The sequence below is a fragment of the Thunnus maccoyii genome, chromosome 6 (genome assembly GCF_910596095.1).
Source record: "Thunnus maccoyii chromosome 6, fThuMac1.1, whole genome shotgun sequence".
Lineage (NCBI taxonomy): Eukaryota > Metazoa > Chordata > Actinopteri > Scombriformes > Scombridae > Thunnus > Thunnus maccoyii.
This window is the reverse complement of record NC_056538.1, coordinates 15671394-15690362: the sequence shown is the minus strand read 5'-3', so window position 1 is coordinate 15690362 and position 18969 is coordinate 15671394. Positions and strand designations below refer to the sequence as shown.

Sequence of the window (18969 nt, the reverse complement as noted above, 5' to 3'; positions counted from 1 at the left end):
ACAGCTAGCATACTCACAAAACACTCAAACCAGTTAAAAGACATTTCTAAACAAACTCGATACAATAATACTGGATCTGCAGATCATTTCAAGTTATTTGCTGCAATATGTAAGATGATCAGGATGTGCTGCTGCTTCGTCTTTAAATTATGTCAACTTTGAGTTCTCCATATGTTTAAATGCCGTAGAGAATATTTAATAGTCAAAGGATTATGGAGGGCAATACATTGTGTATATATTTAGATATTGTATTTAAGCATGTGCTGTAAAAGACTACTAAATTATGAATATATTTGATAATAATTATTTTAAATGGTTGTTGGTTAATATAATTTGTCATAGTAGTCAGTATGTCACAGTTTGAGAACTTGGTTATGAGACATTTTCCGTGCAAATCAACACCACAGAAGTGATTCATTCATGGGCTCTTCTCATGAACATTGTTTGCACTGCAATGTAGGGCCAGGATGATGTTTCAGGCTTGTGTACACACAGCGCTAATCGGGTGATTTTGGTCTTGCTGTGGCCAAATAAATCAATCCCAGGATTTAGTGCATTAATCTGAACAAATGACTGTGTAACATAACTACGTAAGTTCACATATCCTCCATATATGCATGCACAATAACTCACAATTCCGACATTCCACATGCCTTCAGGAATAACAGCAAGATTTCCCTCTTCACAGTCAGACCTTGAGTACCACTACAGTACCTCTCAGTTTGAGCTTTCATCCTCTCTCTGTCAGTCTCCATCACAAATTCACTCGTTCTCTCTCCCTTCCGCCTTTAACCAATTTCTCTCTTTTCCTTCTGACATATCTCTCCTGTCTCCTCTCTCATGTTCCCAGTTTTTTTATTTTCTCCCCCTTATGTATTCAGACAGTAAATTAATTTAAAAAGGGTTTTCAGCTGTCAAAAATGGAAAAGAAACAACAGATGTTCAACAAATGATTTCTCTTTTTTCTGTCTTTCCCTCTCTCAGTTTTCCACTTTGCTATTAGAGTTCCCTGATAAGAGTTAAGTCTTTTACCCTGCCTTTTCTATTTCAACTTGTGAGCTTGGCTGGAGGTCGGATCACAAATGCAATATAAGATTTGTAGCCTCAATATCTCAGTTTATGTCAGTTTTTCTTATTTTTAATTATATCAGTGCTTTGGGGTTTTCAGGGATCAAGGACATAAAATAGAAATTTCAATGTAATTCTCATATGTCACATGAACTCTAGAGTATACGTAAACTTTTAGTAGACTAAAGTATCTGTTTTTGATTCTGTGAAGCAGCCTTACATTATAAGAATTATAAGAATCTGTCTTCTTTGCCTTTCCCATCCAAAGACCACATGCAGAAAAAATGCTCCAACTTATTGACTCTGGTCTTACTGAGTTAGTGTAGTTGTCTCCTCTCCCATTTGTATGTGTGTCACCGCTGATCAGACCTGGCACGGCTGAAGTTTAAGTAAGACACTACCTCCAAACCCCAAGCATCAATCACCAACTAAACACTGAAAGATTTGCATTGCAGTATGCGTTGTGGAGCAGGGTGGGTGGACATTGTTTTTTTCTTTATTTTTGCCATATGAATCTTGTGTCACCTGGACAGAGAAGCAGAAAAAAGAGAGAAAGAGAAGGATGGGCTGACATTTTCACTAGAAAGGGCAGCGAGAGAAGGCGACAGGCCAAGGTAAAGAGTCCACACTCCCCTGTGCTGCCCTGTGTGTGTGTGTATTTGAGCGGCCTGTAGTGGATTTTCAGTTTGACTTCTTTCCTGTCTCTGCCCAGGGACATTGCCTGTGCAAGAGACATCCAAAGACCTACTGAAAAGGTCAAATCGCATCTCTCTGTCTCTGTGTAGTGTGTGTACTGTGGTCAGCACACGGGGGGGGTGCATACAGGTTGCGCTGTCAAAAACTCTCTTCTAACCAGCGCATCTCAAGCATCAAGATTCCTTCACAGCCCAGTTTCCTACATCCTTTATACAATCCTTTATTCCTAGTCTTCTTTCCTCCTTCAAAACAGAAGTTGGAGCAGGTTTTGGCACGCATTAGCATGTTGTTACACTGACTAAGCTAGATTGTGTTGCAGTTTCTCAACACAGTGAATTTTAGGATTATTCATCCGAGTTTAAAAATTGATTAACTCAACTGACCTGATGGAGGGAAATTATTGCTATCGTTCTCACTTTTTGAGGCATATGGAATAATGTTTGTTTTGGATACAATTTTGGGGTGTTCACATGCAAATTTGTATTTTTTGTCTAACTTCTTCCTATGACATTTGTACTTTATTCAATTAGCTAATTAAAAGAGGAAGATTGTGGACAAGGAACATTGGGGTAGGGGGATAAAGTCAACATCTTGCTTGAGGGGCCATCAGGCTGTTCAACTCTGCAATTTCACACTTGTTATTTAACAAATGCAACTGTATCGCTTTTGTAGGGTTTTTTGACTGAGGTTTGTTGGTGTGTGTGCACATGTGCACATGTGTGTCTGAGAACAAAGAGAATCTTGACATTAGCACCACCTTTGATCTGTTTCTAGATAAATCACTGATGTGTTGGTTTGTTTGTTCAGTGGAGAGTGCTTTGAAAATCACTGCCCTCTCTGTCTCTACTCTTCATAAATTTACAAAGCAGAGTGAATGAAACAGAAGAGAGGAGGAAAAAAGTAATGAACATGACAGATATATTTTTAGTATGATTGTTGAAGCAAAGATAAAGATAAATATGATCACTGGGTGGATACTTTGCCTTTTTTATTCTCTTTCAGAATTACCACTTCAATTGGATTAAAAAATGATCATGAAATAAGAGAAAGAAAAAAAGAGCTTTCTACTATCTCACTAAAGTCCATTTTAGTCACACATAATTCAACACTGGGCCTGGAGACAATGAAAACAAACCATTTGGCTAGCGCTGTCCCATTTACAGTGATGTTGATCAATGTGTTCTGTTCCTGACAAACTGAGTCTGAGGTGTCCTAAAATGGCCACCATACTAATGGTGGCCGCTTTATGAGGGTAATAATGTTATAATTAAATAAATGCATCGACCTCTGTATCACGCTACAAACTGCTGCAGTAGGAACATTAATAAGAATAAAATTGGATGAATCACTGGCTTATTGACCAATATAAACAAGTCTTCCAGCTTGGGATGAGATGATTATGGGGGTAATGGTGCACATTTTCATACAGTCTGAAAGGTATTCATGGTGTTACACAAAAGTAAAGAAGTAATAGTGTTACAAATTACAAAAGAGAGCTTGAGAGAGGAGTTCAAACCCTGCTTACTGTCTCACCTCCCCACAGTTGGTCAATCACTGCGTGAAGGGGGTGTGAAAGTCAGATTCTTGGTTGTGGAAAGTTAAGTAAACTGTTGCCACAGCTCCAAGTCCAATATTGGAAAAGTGTGAAAGGAGGAGATTTCCAAAGCTGTTCGACCATCAGACAAGCACTTCTGATGAAGCGTGCTGGCACCTTATGTATAAGCAAAGGAACAAGTGTTTCCAGTAAACTTTAAATTCTCGCCATTAACGTCATGGAAAGCGTATAGCTAATAGGTTGAGCATCTGGTTGTCAGAAGTCTGTTCTGCTGCACCATGAAACACACTTACAAAATGTTCAGACTGAAAACAGACCTGCGTTAAAACAACACAGTGGGCGTCCATGGGTACTGGTGAGATGATGAAATATGTTGCACAAAGACCGGTTTGAGTAACACTGCATATGACAATGATGTAGTGATGTAGGCTACATGTGATGCTATATTGTGTTGCAGCAAAAGTTGAGCTAGGATTAACATTTTTGTCAGAAACCGTTTTTTTTGGCCACAGACCACTATGTTACCACCCCCGCTGACCCAACGCTGTGTTTTTCAAGCAGTGCTGTTGTCTGTCTTAACACTGCTGTAGCAAGTCTGCCTCATGACCCTGTTCTGTTCTGGAGCACTGTCAGCTTTACAGCAACGCTCTGCCTGCTGAATATGCATCCTGTAGCATTTAACAGTCATGGCTAGCATTGTTCTCCTTACTGGTAGCTTTGTTGCTATTGGCCTGTGCATGTTTCTCATGTCTTCACATTTAGGGGGCAAAAATGTCAATGATGGTAGATCTAGTCATATAGAGTATATAAATGTTATTTTCTTCACTTTTTGTGCTTTTGGATTGGCATATAATCACTAAGTTGGATCAACACTTTTGTCATATTCATTGTGGAAAGTGTATTCTAAAAATGAACCAAAAAGGTATAAGTATATAAAATGTTTTCAAGATGCAAAACATACATTATGGTGCATAAAATGACATTGAATCTTCTCTGCATGAAAGGATTTTAAATAAGAATCATTAAACCACATGACAAAATTTTCCCTTGGAGGGTAGATGCGGTACATGCTCCAGAGACATCTGATACAATATGTGGACTGATTTTTTTCCATTAAGTGAATTTTCAAAAGGGTCATCTGTTTGTTGTCTAGATAAAAATGTATATTTGGTGGAGTCTGGTTGTGATTCCGTATTTTGACTGAAGTGTTTTATTTAAATTCAAGTCTTATCAACTGTTTACCTCCCCCAGTTCCTTTTAAACATTGTCAGTGGTATTTTTTCCTGACACTTGCTCATTTTCACGATGGCTCACATCAACTATGTGATTTTTCTATATGACATCAGTGTTTTAAAGCTTCTGCTGACTCTTTCATCTGAAACAGGACATCCCATGCAAATGTGGTTTTTTTTCATGCAGTGTTTATCTTGCCTACATGCTGTGAGTGTGTGTTTGTGTACATGTTTTACTGTGTTAGTGGGATGTAGGAGTACTGCACAGTATAGCCAGGGTCTGACAAGATAAGAGCATTGCAGCGCTGCGTGTGTGTGTGTGTGTGTATGTATGTGTGTGTGAATATGAGAGGGAGAGAGGGATGAGAGAGGCTGACTCATTGACTCTTTGCTGCTCAGTGCTTGTTCATGCAAATGAGAGTATGTTGACATGCCAGAGTCTGCTCACAAAAGACTATCCATTAGCTGTCCGTTCCACCTCCTGCTATCCCTCTCTTCATTTCCCTCACTCTTACCTTTTTTCCATTTTTCAAGTCCAGTGCATTTCATTCTCCTTGTGTCTCTCTCCCTCTTCCTCTTCCTCTCTCCTTATTCCCCTTCTTTCTGCCTCTATTTCCATTTCTGGCCTTTTCAGCTATTCCTGCCCCCCCTCCTCTCTCTCTCCTTTTCATCTACCTTCAGCTCCCTGTTGCCTATGGCGATAGCAACCTGAATCTGTACAATCCAATAATCTGTATTTGTTAAATGTGCACATACAGTGTATACTACACAGGCCTTACTCTTGTAAGGCACAGCAGCATTTACTTTGACTCGTACCGCATGATACAAAACTCTATCACGCATTAACACAAAATACACAAATATGCTCACACTGAGGTACTACTACCATCAGTTGAGAGTCAATTCTCAATAGATAGTAGTCAGTAATACTTAGGTTTGATGAGAAAGAATTTGCTCCAGTGTGATCTGATTAAGAGGAAAAAAAAAGTTTGGCCTTGAATTCCTGACAAATCAAAGAAGTGTGGGTCCCTGCTGATCTTTCAAGGATTGTAAATGCCTGCTGATGTTGTCAGTAATTGAAAACTCAAAAGTAGCTACATGATGATAGCTTCAGCATCCCATCGTGGATGGAGATGTTGAATAACCATAGATGCCTTGAATACAGTATGTGTGTGGACATGTATGAACGTAGTTTGGATTTTTACTTAATTAATTAATTCATTCATTTGATTTAAAAATGTTAAACAGCTGTTTTTGTTAGCTAAAAACAAACAAAAACACTATTAGTGTCCAGTTTAAGTGTGCAATTGATGATATGTGTATCTGGTGGTTGTGTGCAGAAAAAAACAAAAAAACAAACAGTAATTTTGTCTCACTAGTACTGCTAGTGTAAAAATATATCAGTTGGGAGATATGTTTTAAAGGAAGTAATACTAGAACAGATTGCTAGTTAAAATAATTTTGCTGATGTTTTAAACCAGGCTACCAAGACCATAAACAACATAATGGTTTTCTTTTTACCGCACAAACCCTCCACACAAGCTGTTCTTATGCCCTGATTTATAACGTTAAAAACATTCTATCAATCATAACTGTGTATCTGTGAAGATTTCTCAGTGTTGCAGGTGCATAATTACCTTGGATGAAATGTATTTCCTCATGGTAACAGTGCAGTGACCTTGAACAAGAGCTCAATGTACATCTTTACTGTAACAACCTGCTTACAAATAAGACTCATTGTTACATACTCGGCTAGAACGCAACATGTTTACAGTTTGTTGTGTTTTTATCTGCTTTTGTAAAAATATATTTTACATCCCTTCCTTACTTTCTGCCTTCCATAAACTCACTCACGCTCTATTGTTGTATTGTTGAGGAAATACGTTTCATTCAAGGTAATTATGCACCAGTACCGTTTACCATATTTTTATCCCTTTCTTTCTTTTTCTCATTCAGCCTCCCACTGTCACTGTCACTTTCTCTCTCTCAACCCTCCCCCCTTCTTTCTGTTTTGCTTTCTTCACTAACCACTATCCTCTGTTTCGCCCTTTCTTGCTCCATCGTTCACTCACCTCCTCTTTCTCTGTGCTGCGATGACAGAGATGCAGGCAGAAGGAGAGGAGAGTGCTGAGTTAAACAGAGACGCACAACTAGGCCAACACAAGTGCCTCCAGGGATGTGTGTGTCCATGTATGTGTGTATCTGTCTGTGTGTGCATCAGTATGTGTGTTTGACACAGAGTAAGTAAGAGAATGAGAGTGACAGAGAGACAAAGACAGACACTGAGAGTAAGGTGTTGAGACAGTGTATAATTTTACATACTATACATGATTTGCAAAAAGATAACAACTATAGTTGGATGGGAATTTCAACCTGCATTGTGTAACAGTAACACAAAAAACAGCAATTGTACAACAGTAAAAGGAAAACAAATACACATGTGAACATTAACAGCAGTTGCCTTGCAGTCCTACGCCAAACCTGCTGGAGGGTATGATGAAGTTGCTGGCCACTGGCAGTGAAGTAACATCACCTGATGCTGCAGTCAAGGGCATCTCACATTTGAGGCATTACATGGTGACTAAGCTTGGCCTTCTTTGTGTATTGAACTTAACGTGAACTTGAGGACTTTTAAAGGCCGACCTTATGAGACATTGTAGTTCCAGTGGGACCTTGTCAGGTAAAGGGTGAAAGGAAAGTTCAGCAACTTCAGCAACCAACTCAGCAACACTAAGCTGACTTATAGAAGAACATGTTTCAGCATTTGGCCTTCATCAGAGTGATTTACTGTATGTTTAAAAAACACAGCCTACATATAAACTCTACAAGAAGGCTGGATTCTCATCAGTTATCCAATGAGGGCTTGACACAGGTAAAACACACATGAACAGCAAAAAACATCTCACAGTCACAAAATACCATTACAAAAATAAGGATATAATTTAAAAACATATGTAAATGTTGCAAACTGCTAATAAAATGAGAACAGCAAAAACCTTTATTAAATAATAGTAAAAATTATTTAAAAAAATCTCTAATACTAAAATCTTCATTAATTCCCCTTTGGCCTCTGAAAAATGTCTGCTGGTTGTTTTTGATGGAGTTCCTGTGTTTAGTGACTCTGTCTTTTTTTCATTCAACAAAATGTCAGATGTATTTTTCCATCAGATACACACTGAATGTACAAAATATGAGTGACATTCTCCTGATGCTGAGCAGAGCTCAATTTACACAATCCACATGTTTATTTTCTCAAAGGATAACAACATCTTTTCCCCATCTCCATCTTTGTAATTGGTGTAAATGTAAAGGATAATTCTCATTTATGACAACTTGGGTCCTACTTTTGTAGCTTTATCCATCATTGTCCAATTTACTGTTAAAAAAATAACCTTATTCTCATCAGGTGATTTGGTGAGATCTGTAAAAATGGCGAAACAAAGGTGAACTGTGAAATTATAATGTATTGTCCTGTTGGACTTTATTGTAGCGATTTTGCTGTTTTTCCAGATCTCAACAATGACTTTGTTGAGTGCAATGTTATCACTAAGAGAAATGATAGCGAAAAGCACAAAAATAATACCAAAGTGGAACAAAGCAGAATTTTTCTTTAGTGTAAGAGATTAATTTATGATTACATCTTTATCTGAAATCACCTTATCATTAAAAGAGCCAATGTTTCTAATCCTCTTCTTTTTTATTGAGCTCATACAGTATATATAGTGTAAGAGAGACAGACATAGACACAGAAAGGGATTTAAAGAAACAGTAGAGACAGATAAGAGAGAGAATAGTACATTTGTACAAGCAGCATTAGAGTACGTTATTCATTTTATATCTGGCTTTCCTGATTTTACAGTCTCCATGGAGATGGCTGTTAGTATGTCAGGCATGTAGGCCCTCCCACTCGGCCAGACACAACCTCAGGAAACAGCAGCTCACGTTCTACCACTGCTGACATATGTATCTAAATGTGTGTGTGTGTTTATGCAGTTGAGAGTGTACATGTGCATATTTGAGTGGGTGCACACACATTAATGTTTCTTAAACTCCCATATGACACCATGACTTCTGCTGTATTTGTGTGGCAGCATATGCAGATGTTAGGCATAGAGGAGATGAATGTACATTTAACGTAGAGAAACCATATCTGCTAAACTACTGCACGAATGTGTTTCTGTGTTTACATCTGTGCCGAGACTGTCAATAAGTAGTTCACACTAATATGATCACACTGAGTTGTGTTTCAAGGGAGGGGTGTGTCTTGACCTCGGACCTTGTGAGTTGAAGGCTGCATATGTGCATATATGTTTGCATGTGTGTGTATGTCGGTGTTTCTGAGGAATGAGGCAGTATGTGTGTCTCCCTGTTGGATGTACGCTGTGTTTGTGTGTAGAGAAATACTGTGTGTGTGTGTGTGTGTGTGTGTGTGTGTGTGTGTGTGGTGGTGGTGGTGGTGGTGGTGGTGGGGGGGGTTGTAGACTGTATGTATTATGCAGACCTAGGAGAGCCTTGTGCTATAAATAAAACAGGGCTGCAGTGTGCTCACTGGCGGAATAATCTATCTGACACTATGGAGAAAGAGAGAGAGACAAGGAATGGAAGAGACAGAAAGAAGGAGAGCACAGAGAGAGAGAGAGTGAAAGACAGGCAGGAATGAAAGACAGGTAAAGATACAAAGAGATGGGATAAGAGAAAAGTAAAGAATAGGAAGGAACAGGGGAATGGGCTGAAATAAGAAGAGAGAGCAATTGTGCAGAGGGAGAAGGAGAGAGCGGTTAATCCACAGGGCCTCTAGCAGAGGTTGTTAGCACCGTGAAACAGCCAGAGTCATATTCAAAAAGACAGTAAAGTCTTTCCTCAGCATCTCCTTGGGAAATCTCCAACCCATGCCCATTTCAATATCTCTCATCTATATCTGCAAGGAACAAGAAGTGGTCTGCTTTGTTTATACTCACCACACCTGTGTTGAGGATGACCAGCAGGTCCTGCACATATTTGTCATCAAGTGCTTGAGGAAAATGTGCAGAAACTAGTAAAATCCTATTCTTATTCATATTTTGCAGATATAGTTAGTAATAATACTGCACATATTTATGTATCATCTGCCATGTTAGTGTTTATTCAAAATTATCACATCTTATCACCAATCTGTATTTAATTGACTCTGGCTGATGTTGGAGGGTCAAGCCTATGATACTAGATGATGACAGTATTGTCTTTCAAATAACCAGGCCACCAGTAGAGATGTTACATTATTATTTTTGAACTGACGACATGTTGAAGACGACAGCTACAGGAAATTACACATTACTTCTGTTTGGGGTCTCAGAGACCTCAGCTGTAAAACATGTTTAAGTACAACATGTTAACGTAGAGTTATCCCTCCCAAATCTCAAATTAGTCTGAATGTCACTTACTGGGATTTTATAGCTGTTTGTTCATGAAAGATCTAATATGGGCCTAAATGATCCTGAACATAGGTAAGATCACTACGTGGTCATACTGTGTACATTTCTTTGTCTGTGAATTACGTTTTGGCAAACAAAATAAACATACATTTGTTCATAAATATCCCAGATAACATATACAACATGAAATATATGGTGCAATAACAAGGCTTTATGCTCATATCTATATTCTGTCTCCATCATCAAATGTGCAAACCAGGATAGTTTGTGTCAAAGAGGAAGAGTTACCACTTCAATACTTCTCTATATATTGGGCTTAAGTAAGGTCATGACAAAAAAATATTTAACGGAAAAAAAATGTTTGATTTTGATTTTTCAATCATTGTTCTTACACATACAGCAGTGAGACGCCAAGTAATGAAGAAGGAAAGTCAATCTCAACAAAACACAGCTGACATCCTTTGAGTGTTGTAAACAGTAATTAATCATGTACTTTGCATCGTTGCTGTTGTATTGTTGCTAGTAATGCATTTTCACCGGCAAATGACCAAAAGTGCAGTGCCTTGAGATGTTTCAAGACAGCCACAATAGAGTTATGTAATGGAAAATAATAATTAAAAATTATTTAAAACATCAAGAGATCAGGTTTCTGTCAGAAGGAAACGTTTCATTCTTGATTCACCATTTTACATTGATTTTCACATAGAGGGAAATTACAGAGGAGGCAGTCACTGAAGTAGTAGTAATACAGGGTTTATGTGCAGTAAATCAAGTCAAGTCATGTTGACCAAAGTGCCTTACAGAGAGAATTACAATCAAATAAAAAACACACATAATTAAATGTCATTATTTGTCTGGTGATGTCCTTTAAAATAAACACATAGCCAAAAGACTTTGCAGATTCACCTCTTCTCTCCAATTTGATTTCTCTATCTTCCAGGTCATGGAGTTGAAGGGTCAGATGATCCACGTGCCCGAGTCCTGCTCCCTGATGTTTCTGGGCTCGCCACGTGTTGATAAGTTGGAGGAGCTGATGGGCAGGGGCCTCCACCTGTCAGATATCCCCATCCATGATGCCACGCGGGACGTTATCCTGGTGGGGGAGCAGGCCAAGGCTCAGGATGGCCTCAAGAAGAGAATGGACAAACTGAAGGTAGAATGTTAACCGATTAGTGAAGAAATGTTTAATGCAAGCAGTGTCTTGAAATAGTCAAATTTAACAGCAATATTCAGTGTGTTTAGTCTTTGTTTTGCGGTTGGTTTCCTATCATGTACAGTACGACACAGCTCACTGGAGCAACTGTGTGCACTGATGAGTTAAATCTCACTGTTGCCATTTTAAATCCACACTAGCTGGAGGAACGTAGCTCCTGGGACTTGCTCTTATAATTTGCTTTCAAAGTACCCATGAGCAAGTCACTGAGTCTTGACCCAATCCCATGCATCTGCTCACTGCATCATTCTCTCACTGCTACTAATCCCTCAGGCCACTGTTATAAATAGCTGTATTTTAGTCAACTTTCCTGCTTGAACAATGGTATAGCACTGCATCAGACAAACTTGGCATAGAGGAGCCCGCCCACAGACACAAATAAGCATATGCAGATACACACCATCCAAAATAAATGAAATTAATACAGCAGTTTTAATTTGGTGCAGTACTCCCACATCCCAGCATTGGTGTCATCAGCGCCTTCATCAAAGCAAAGCGCACAGAACAAAACCGCTTAATCCCCCTCTCTTCTCTATGTCTCCCCCTCCTCTCCCAGGCCACATTAGAACGGACTCATCAGGCGCTGGAGGAGGAAAAGAGGAGAACTGTTGATCTCCTTTATTCCATATTTCCGGGTGATGTGGCCCAGAAACTGTGGCAGGGTCAGCCAGTGCCCGCTCGCAAGTTTGATGATGTCACCATGCTGTTCTCGGACATTGTGGGCTTTACTGCTGTGTGCGCCCAGTGCACACCTATGCAGGTCATCTCCATGCTGAATGAGTTGTACACGCGCTTCGACTACCAGTGTGGCATTCTGGATGTTTACAAGGTCAGTAGACAGAAAGATGCACACAGCGTACTGTATATGTGATGTACGGTAATACCTGTTGACACAAGATGTTTGTTTGGGTGAAAAGGAAGAGGGTTGAGGTCACTTTAAAAGATTAATTGTTTTCAGGAAGTAACAGTTTCCCAGGAAGTTAAATCTCCCAATTCAACTGTAAGATTAGCTAAATTTTTAGGGTATGTCACTCACTGTGTGTGTGTGTGTGTGTGCTGGTATGTGTGTGTGTGTGTGTGCATGTGTTGTGGAAAAAGTAACTGATTAATGGCTAGTCTGTGGGAGCTTAACAAAGATGCGTCAATATTGTCCATCTGACAGAGTGGCTGTGGGCCTAGTTACAGTCATCGCTGTTGTCTGCTGTCTTTCCTTCTTTTCATCCTGTCTTTTCTGTCATCATCTCTGTCCTTTTTCTTCATGTTTACTCATTTGTCTTCTCTCTTTCATCATCATCTTTCCTTTGCGTCTCATAATCGTAGCATACAGCATATATTTGCCACTTTCTCATTAAAACATGCTTTTCCTGTGTGTATCAGAAATGTCATTTATCAGACTTTTGGAGAAGAGAGAAGAAGAGATACGCTATAAGAGAGGAAGGCAGAGAGAGTGAGTGTATGTATATGCGTCTGGAAAAGAAGAGTGAGTTTGTGTGTAAAAGAAAAAGCATGAACAGGAGGACATGTTGAGGAGATTGAGGCACCCATATGTTGCCATTGTCATGGTTACTGTCTAAATGACTTAGCCGGTGGAAGGCCTAAATGAGAGTAGTTCATCTCCTTGTTTTCGTTTTTCACTCTATTTCTTTTTCTCCTCTTGTACCATCTCTCTTTTTCTTCATAACTGCTGTGTCAGCTATCGTGACACGTACAGTAGCCCCCTCACTCCTTCCACTGGAAATATGGCTACACATCCATGAAGGTGGCACTCCCTTGTTTGCTTTATTCACATGTGCTCATTTTGAATTTGGTTTTGGGGAATAATTCTTAAATGAGGGAAGACTTGCTGTTCTTGCAATCCCTGGCAAACAGGGAATGAGTTGGCTTCATGGCCAAAATAACACTTCATCTGTATATGTAGATGTTGTCAATGTTTTGGAATGAGCTCATTGCAAATATACAAATATAACACAGTTTGAAAGACCATTTACTAACAGTATATTAAAAGAATACTTTATTAGATAAAAACCTCCCTTAGTGTTATGCACTATTAATGGTGTAAAGCAGCATGCAGGGATCATTTCTGAAACATTTTGCCCTGTCAACTGTATTTCCACAAAGGAACAAATTTAAAATTTAAAAAAATACAAAAAAATCTTTTTGGATGGGGACAACTGTATTTGGGTGAGTTGCCCAAATTAATTATATATGGGAAACTGATGCTTAAAAAATCATTGCTCATTGGCAATTCAGAAAAAGTAATTTGAAATGAATATCCACTGACCAAGATGATCCAAGCATCTCTATGTACCGGGCCATTATCCCTTCACACAGATTGATGCAGACCAGTTATAGTGGTCTACATTAGAGACTCAAGATGCCCCATTACTAAAAGGACTTTATTGTTCAGGGGTTAAGATAAAAAAAAGTATATCTTAATGAATTGCATTATTTTTGCCAGTTTGCAGATGTAAAATGATTTTAAGCTAACTGTGACACAATATACTAAACATTTATGTTTAATATTGTTCAAAGTTGATCACAGATAAAATACATAAACTTCATTGTCTTCCCTTTAATAAAAATTGTAACTGTAAAATTGTTGCTCTAAAGGCATTAAATAAGATTGAGGCCTTTGTGTTTATGTGCTTTTTTATGTGATGATGCAAGGTTGAAGTGACACTTTGGTTTGGTGCTTGTTTGATGACTTTCAGTAGACTTCAGGATGATAAGTACTGTTGGGGATGTATCAGTAATGATGTAATCCAAATGGTGGTGATGGATTCAAGCTGTTGTCAGGAATTTGTGGGAATGCAGTAAGTGGCTTTATTGTGAATGCTGAAGGCCAAAAGAGAGAAACAGAGAGGTAGTTTCTATATAACAATGAAGGAGTGATATTAAGTCCTACGATTCAGTGGAGAAGATGAGTTGTTGAATGGCTCTGTAGTTTCGCACATCTGCATGTAGTAACAGCCACACTTATTAATTCCAGTTTCTGCGCTTCCTCCCTGTTTTTCCATTTCTCGCACAGATCGAGACAATAGGTGATGCCTACTGTGTGGCAGGAGGACTTCACAAGAAGGTTGATAGTCATGCGAGGCCAATTGCTCACATGGCTCTGAAGATGATGGAACTTTCTGAAGAAGTGCTGACACCTGATGGAAAACCTATCAAGGTGAGTTTTCATTCATTCTTCACCATGCAGGCACCTTGAGGAAGTTATGTAACTAACTTTCTTTTTGCTCTTAAAAGCTGCCGTATACTCTTTGAGAGAGACATTCAGGGAGTGAGAACCATCTAGAACTTTAAACATAAGGAAGGATGCAGCTGGCGAGTTTGAAGAGTGTAAGGGAATATATGAAATTGCAGTGAATTACAGTTTTCAGCTTCCTCTTCTAAAATGACTAGTGGTATAGATGAAAATATAAATAAAGTAGTACGTCAAACATGAGAAACAACATGGATAATACAGCTTTTACAGTGTCTCCAATGTGTGAGCTTTCTAGACATGTTTAAAGCCAGTTATTTATACTAGAACAAAGCACCCTTTGGATATTGTAACCTTTTTCCTTGACACTCCCCTGACCGCTGAGACTTTTGCCCCTGTACCCCAACTGTCTCCACTGCTTTCACCCCCAGCATCCCCTGATCCCCCTTGATCCTCTGGCCCCACCCCTTAAATATATCCTGTGCAAAGGGCAGACCTCCAAGCAGTATTAATGGTGAATTTCCTTCAATAAAAAGAAGAGAAGGCTGTGTAGGGCTGGCGGTGAGTGAACACCGGCTGAAGAAGGTAGATGCCAACTCAGCTCATTTTGTTGTCCCTGAACCTTGTTAATGGTAACTGACAGGGAACTGACAGCCTGACAAAGGTGATGGGAGGATTGTCATTTTTGTCCTGGTGAGGAATCCTTGGTAGGAAGACCCTCTGACCCCAGGCATTCCAGAGGGTGTCAATGATTTTAGGAACTCGATAGGCAGTGCATCCTTGTGATTGTCCTGCAGAACTGAGTCAGCTGAAAAGTAGACTCTCTCTTCTTCAGGGAATACAGCCAAACACATGTCATTGATGGCTCTGATACCCTTGTTCACAGGAGTGTATATGGCACCTTGAAAAGGTTGTCTTTGTCACCACATCCATTCTGGAGGTCAGGGAAGGTCTCAGAAATCAGAGTCTTGAGAACCTTCACCAAGTACCTTGAAGGAATCTGTGATCCTTCATCAAGTACCCTTGAGGAATCTGCACACCATGCATGAAAGGGTTAGGCTATTACATGAATAATCACGTTGTGAACTATGAGGTAGTTGCTAATGAAAACACAATCATATGTTCAAAACAAAAATAACAGTATAACAGTATTAATTTCTATATCTTGGACATCAATACATGAAGACCATAAATTCATGGAGACCATGTGTGCAGTCATGGAGACCATGTGTGCAGTCTGCATTTAGACCGCATTTAGACTGCATTTAGACTGCATTTAGACTGCATTTAGACTGCGCCGACCGCAAGAAGCATGAGACACGAATGCTGAGCTAACTAGCTAGGTACTGTATTAGCATGCCAATGCCAAATGGTGAATCAGCAGTATAATTCCGACTGCAACTAAAATTTGCTACTGCGCACCAATCTCTTGCATTTTGCGGCAACACGACTTGCCGGCAGCAATTTGCACTTCTTTTTAGGCATGATGCGTTGTTCAGAAGAACATTGTTCTTTAATGGATCCTCTCCAACGTTTTCAGTGTAACTGTTCTTCTTCTTCTTCTGTTATATTCCCGGTAGAATATAGGCTTTGTGTAACTGTTGGTGTGGTGGAACAAGTTTCCAAAAAGATTCCAAAATAAAGGATTCCAAAGTAAAAAGTAAAGCTGCCAAATATTTATGTAACATTAAAAATGCGATGAAATGATAAAAAAAACACCACATGCAAAATCTGAACCTTTTTTTTGGGCGAGTTTGGAGGGGACTGGAGGAATGGTAGGACACACACACACATGAATACACAAACCGCGCTCCAATTATAGTAGTAGGATCAGCACTTAAATCAGCCCTAAAAAGTTTTTTGTAACATCTGTCTGCTTATAACATGCAGACCATGAGCCTAATTAGTTAAAATTAGTTATTAAAGATGCCCCAATTTGTTTACTAGTGTGTTCATGTTTAGTTCCCATTATACTGTAGTTTTTATTCCAGTCATTGCCTCTTCCATGATACTGTAACATATTTAGATTAAGTGGCTACTTGACTTGCTTGCAGCGTTCAGGGGTCAGTATGTTTGGTTTGTTTGTCCATTTACGCTTTTCCTCTTCTCTTACCTTCACAATTTTACTTCCCTGTGCTTATTTACAATGATTCCATCTTATTTTACTGTATACCATTTTTTATCTACCTTCCATATATTTAAAATATGTGTTTTGTACATACTCTCCTCCAGCCAGCTGCATGTGTCATGCTGTGCGTGTGTGGCTGTATGTTTCTTAATGTAGATGCACTTGTGTTTATAGTGGGAGATTGCTATATGCGCCTATGTGTGCCATGTGGGTGTGCGTATGTGATGTTTTGTTCTATTTATGTACTATAATGCATCTGAGTGTATGTGTGTGTTAGTCTCTCTCTTCATCTCTCCCTTCCCCTTTCTGCCTCATCAGTGTTCAATGTTCCTAATTCTGTCTTCTTTTCCTTTTTCCTCTCTTTATCTATTTTTTAAAAAATTTTGTGTACAGATATGATTGGATGGTGAGCTGTTTGTGTGTGTGTGTGTGTGTGTGTGTGTATATGTGTGTGTGTGTGTGTGTGTGTGTGTATGTGTGTGTGTGTGTGTGTGTGTGTGTGTATGTGTGTGTGTGTGTGTGTGTGTGTGTGTGTGTGTGTGTATGTGTGGGACATGTGTGCAAGTGCTCGCAGTGTATTTATTTCACACAATCGTCCAAGGATTGCTTGATTGACACTGTTGTAGGATTTTTTAAAATTCTTTCCTTCAGTTATATGCTGTATTTCTCCTGGACTTCTCAACAGTATGTAATATGTAAAGTTCCTTTTTGCATATCATGACCTTCATGTAGAGCTGCAACGATCAATCAATTAGTCAATAGACAGAAAATCTGCAACTATTTTGATAACAGATGAATTGTTTATGTCTTTTTTCAAGCAAAAATACCAAAAATACTCTGGTTCCTGTAATAACTTTTTGCATGTTTGTAATGAGACATTTATAACACTTATTTTACTAGAGGAGTGTCCTTTGTATCAACTGCAGTAGAGATATGATAGTAAGTGTTAAAACTGCAGTCACTTGCTGTGAACATTTTAATGTTTATCAGGTATCAATGCGAAGGTTCATGACAATGACAAAGCATTGACTCAGTGTCCGCTGTGGATTTGAATTTAACAGTTATGGACTTGTGGTTTATTTTACTGTATAATTAAATTCAAAATGAGTGGTGGATGACTTCATACAGGAACGAGATGCAAGCTGCTCTTCTGAAGAAAAACAAGACTAGGTAGTAGACTAGTATATGACTGGACTGTTTACGGGTGTGTGAAATAATGGCCAATTTGTAACAGGGATATTCAGTGGTAGTGTCTATAATGTGAATTCCTGGACATGTTCATTGGCAATTGTTATTTTGGGTGCTTTAACTGTGTGTTCTCCCTCATGCCTCTCAGTGCATGGAGAGTTGTTTTCTCTCCTACTCTGCTCTATGCTGGACTGGACCAATGGGGAAACTCGTCAGCTGACTGGTGGTGTAACTTCATCACTCAATCAGTCAGTCAGTCAGGGACAAATGCGTTTACAGGACTGGCCCCGCTGTTGCGGTCCAGCCAAAAAAGGGGTAGGAAGGGAAGGAAAGGGGCATAACTGATGGAATTGAGTTTAAACCTTTCATATTAAATCAGTAGAATGAAAAGGGAACACAGGATATAATTTATTTATATCTATCCTCAGTCCAGTCTCTGTCAAGGTCACCCATCACTCTTGGGCTGCCTTGGTAGCTTTGTGGGCCAAGGTGCCTGCTTGCAATGTCATGAGTATGAGTCAGAGTCATTACCCACAGTAAGTTGCATTTTACTTTTACTTTTGTTCTGCCGACCTTTCCCTGTTTTTTAGCAGATCAGCAATGAAGCAGGACCCACAAATGTAGCATAAGTAAGACGTTCATAACAATTTCACTAATTTGTTTATAATAGATTTCTTTCTTTCTTATATTTAGTCATATTACAGGATAAGGCTGGTGATATTCTATATATTTATCATCCCATGAACAGAAAAAAACCAACAATGAGTTGATCACTAACAATGACTGCATTACAAAAGCCTGCTGTAGCTTAGTCCTCTGTGTCATAGAGCACCACTGTTGTCCAAAAAGCAATTAAAAACACATCAGTTAGACACACTGTTGAGTAACATGTTCCTTCATTAACATGAACACAGCCACTGTAGTTTATTTTGAGTCAATCCCACACACACTGTCCTGCTGCTGCAAATATTCACAAGAGCACCAAATGTGTATTAATCCGTCGCTGAAAATAGTTCCCAACACATGCACTATTTACTATTGATTGAATAATGTTTGCTAAACACTAAAATGCACACCTGTTCAGGAAACACTTTTTCCTTTTTTTAAAATTAAACTATATATTTATGACCTGTTTTACATATTCAATGGTGACAAAAGGACTTGGGACTGAATGCTGAAAACATGGTGGGAAGTCAGAAAGTACTGAGAAGACGGACTAATACATTGCTGTTTATGGTCTTTTCAAGGATTTTTTTGACAATAAGAAAAATGT

The 18969-nt window shown here is 39.0% G+C and overlaps 1 protein-coding gene across 1 annotated transcript in view; it reads left to right on the top strand.

Moving 5' to 3' along the window:
* The window catches only part of gucy1a2 (guanylate cyclase 1, soluble, alpha 2), a 42389-nt gene that overhangs the window by 17865 nt on the left and 5555 nt on the right, over positions 1-18969 (top strand). The window contains exons 5-7 of the mRNA XM_042415393.1: positions 10903-11115; positions 11732-12004; positions 14204-14347. Coding sequence (XP_042271327.1) covers positions 10903-11115; positions 11732-12004; positions 14204-14347 — 630 coding nt within the window. The remainder of the gene's footprint in view (positions 1-10902; positions 11116-11731; positions 12005-14203; positions 14348-18969) is intronic.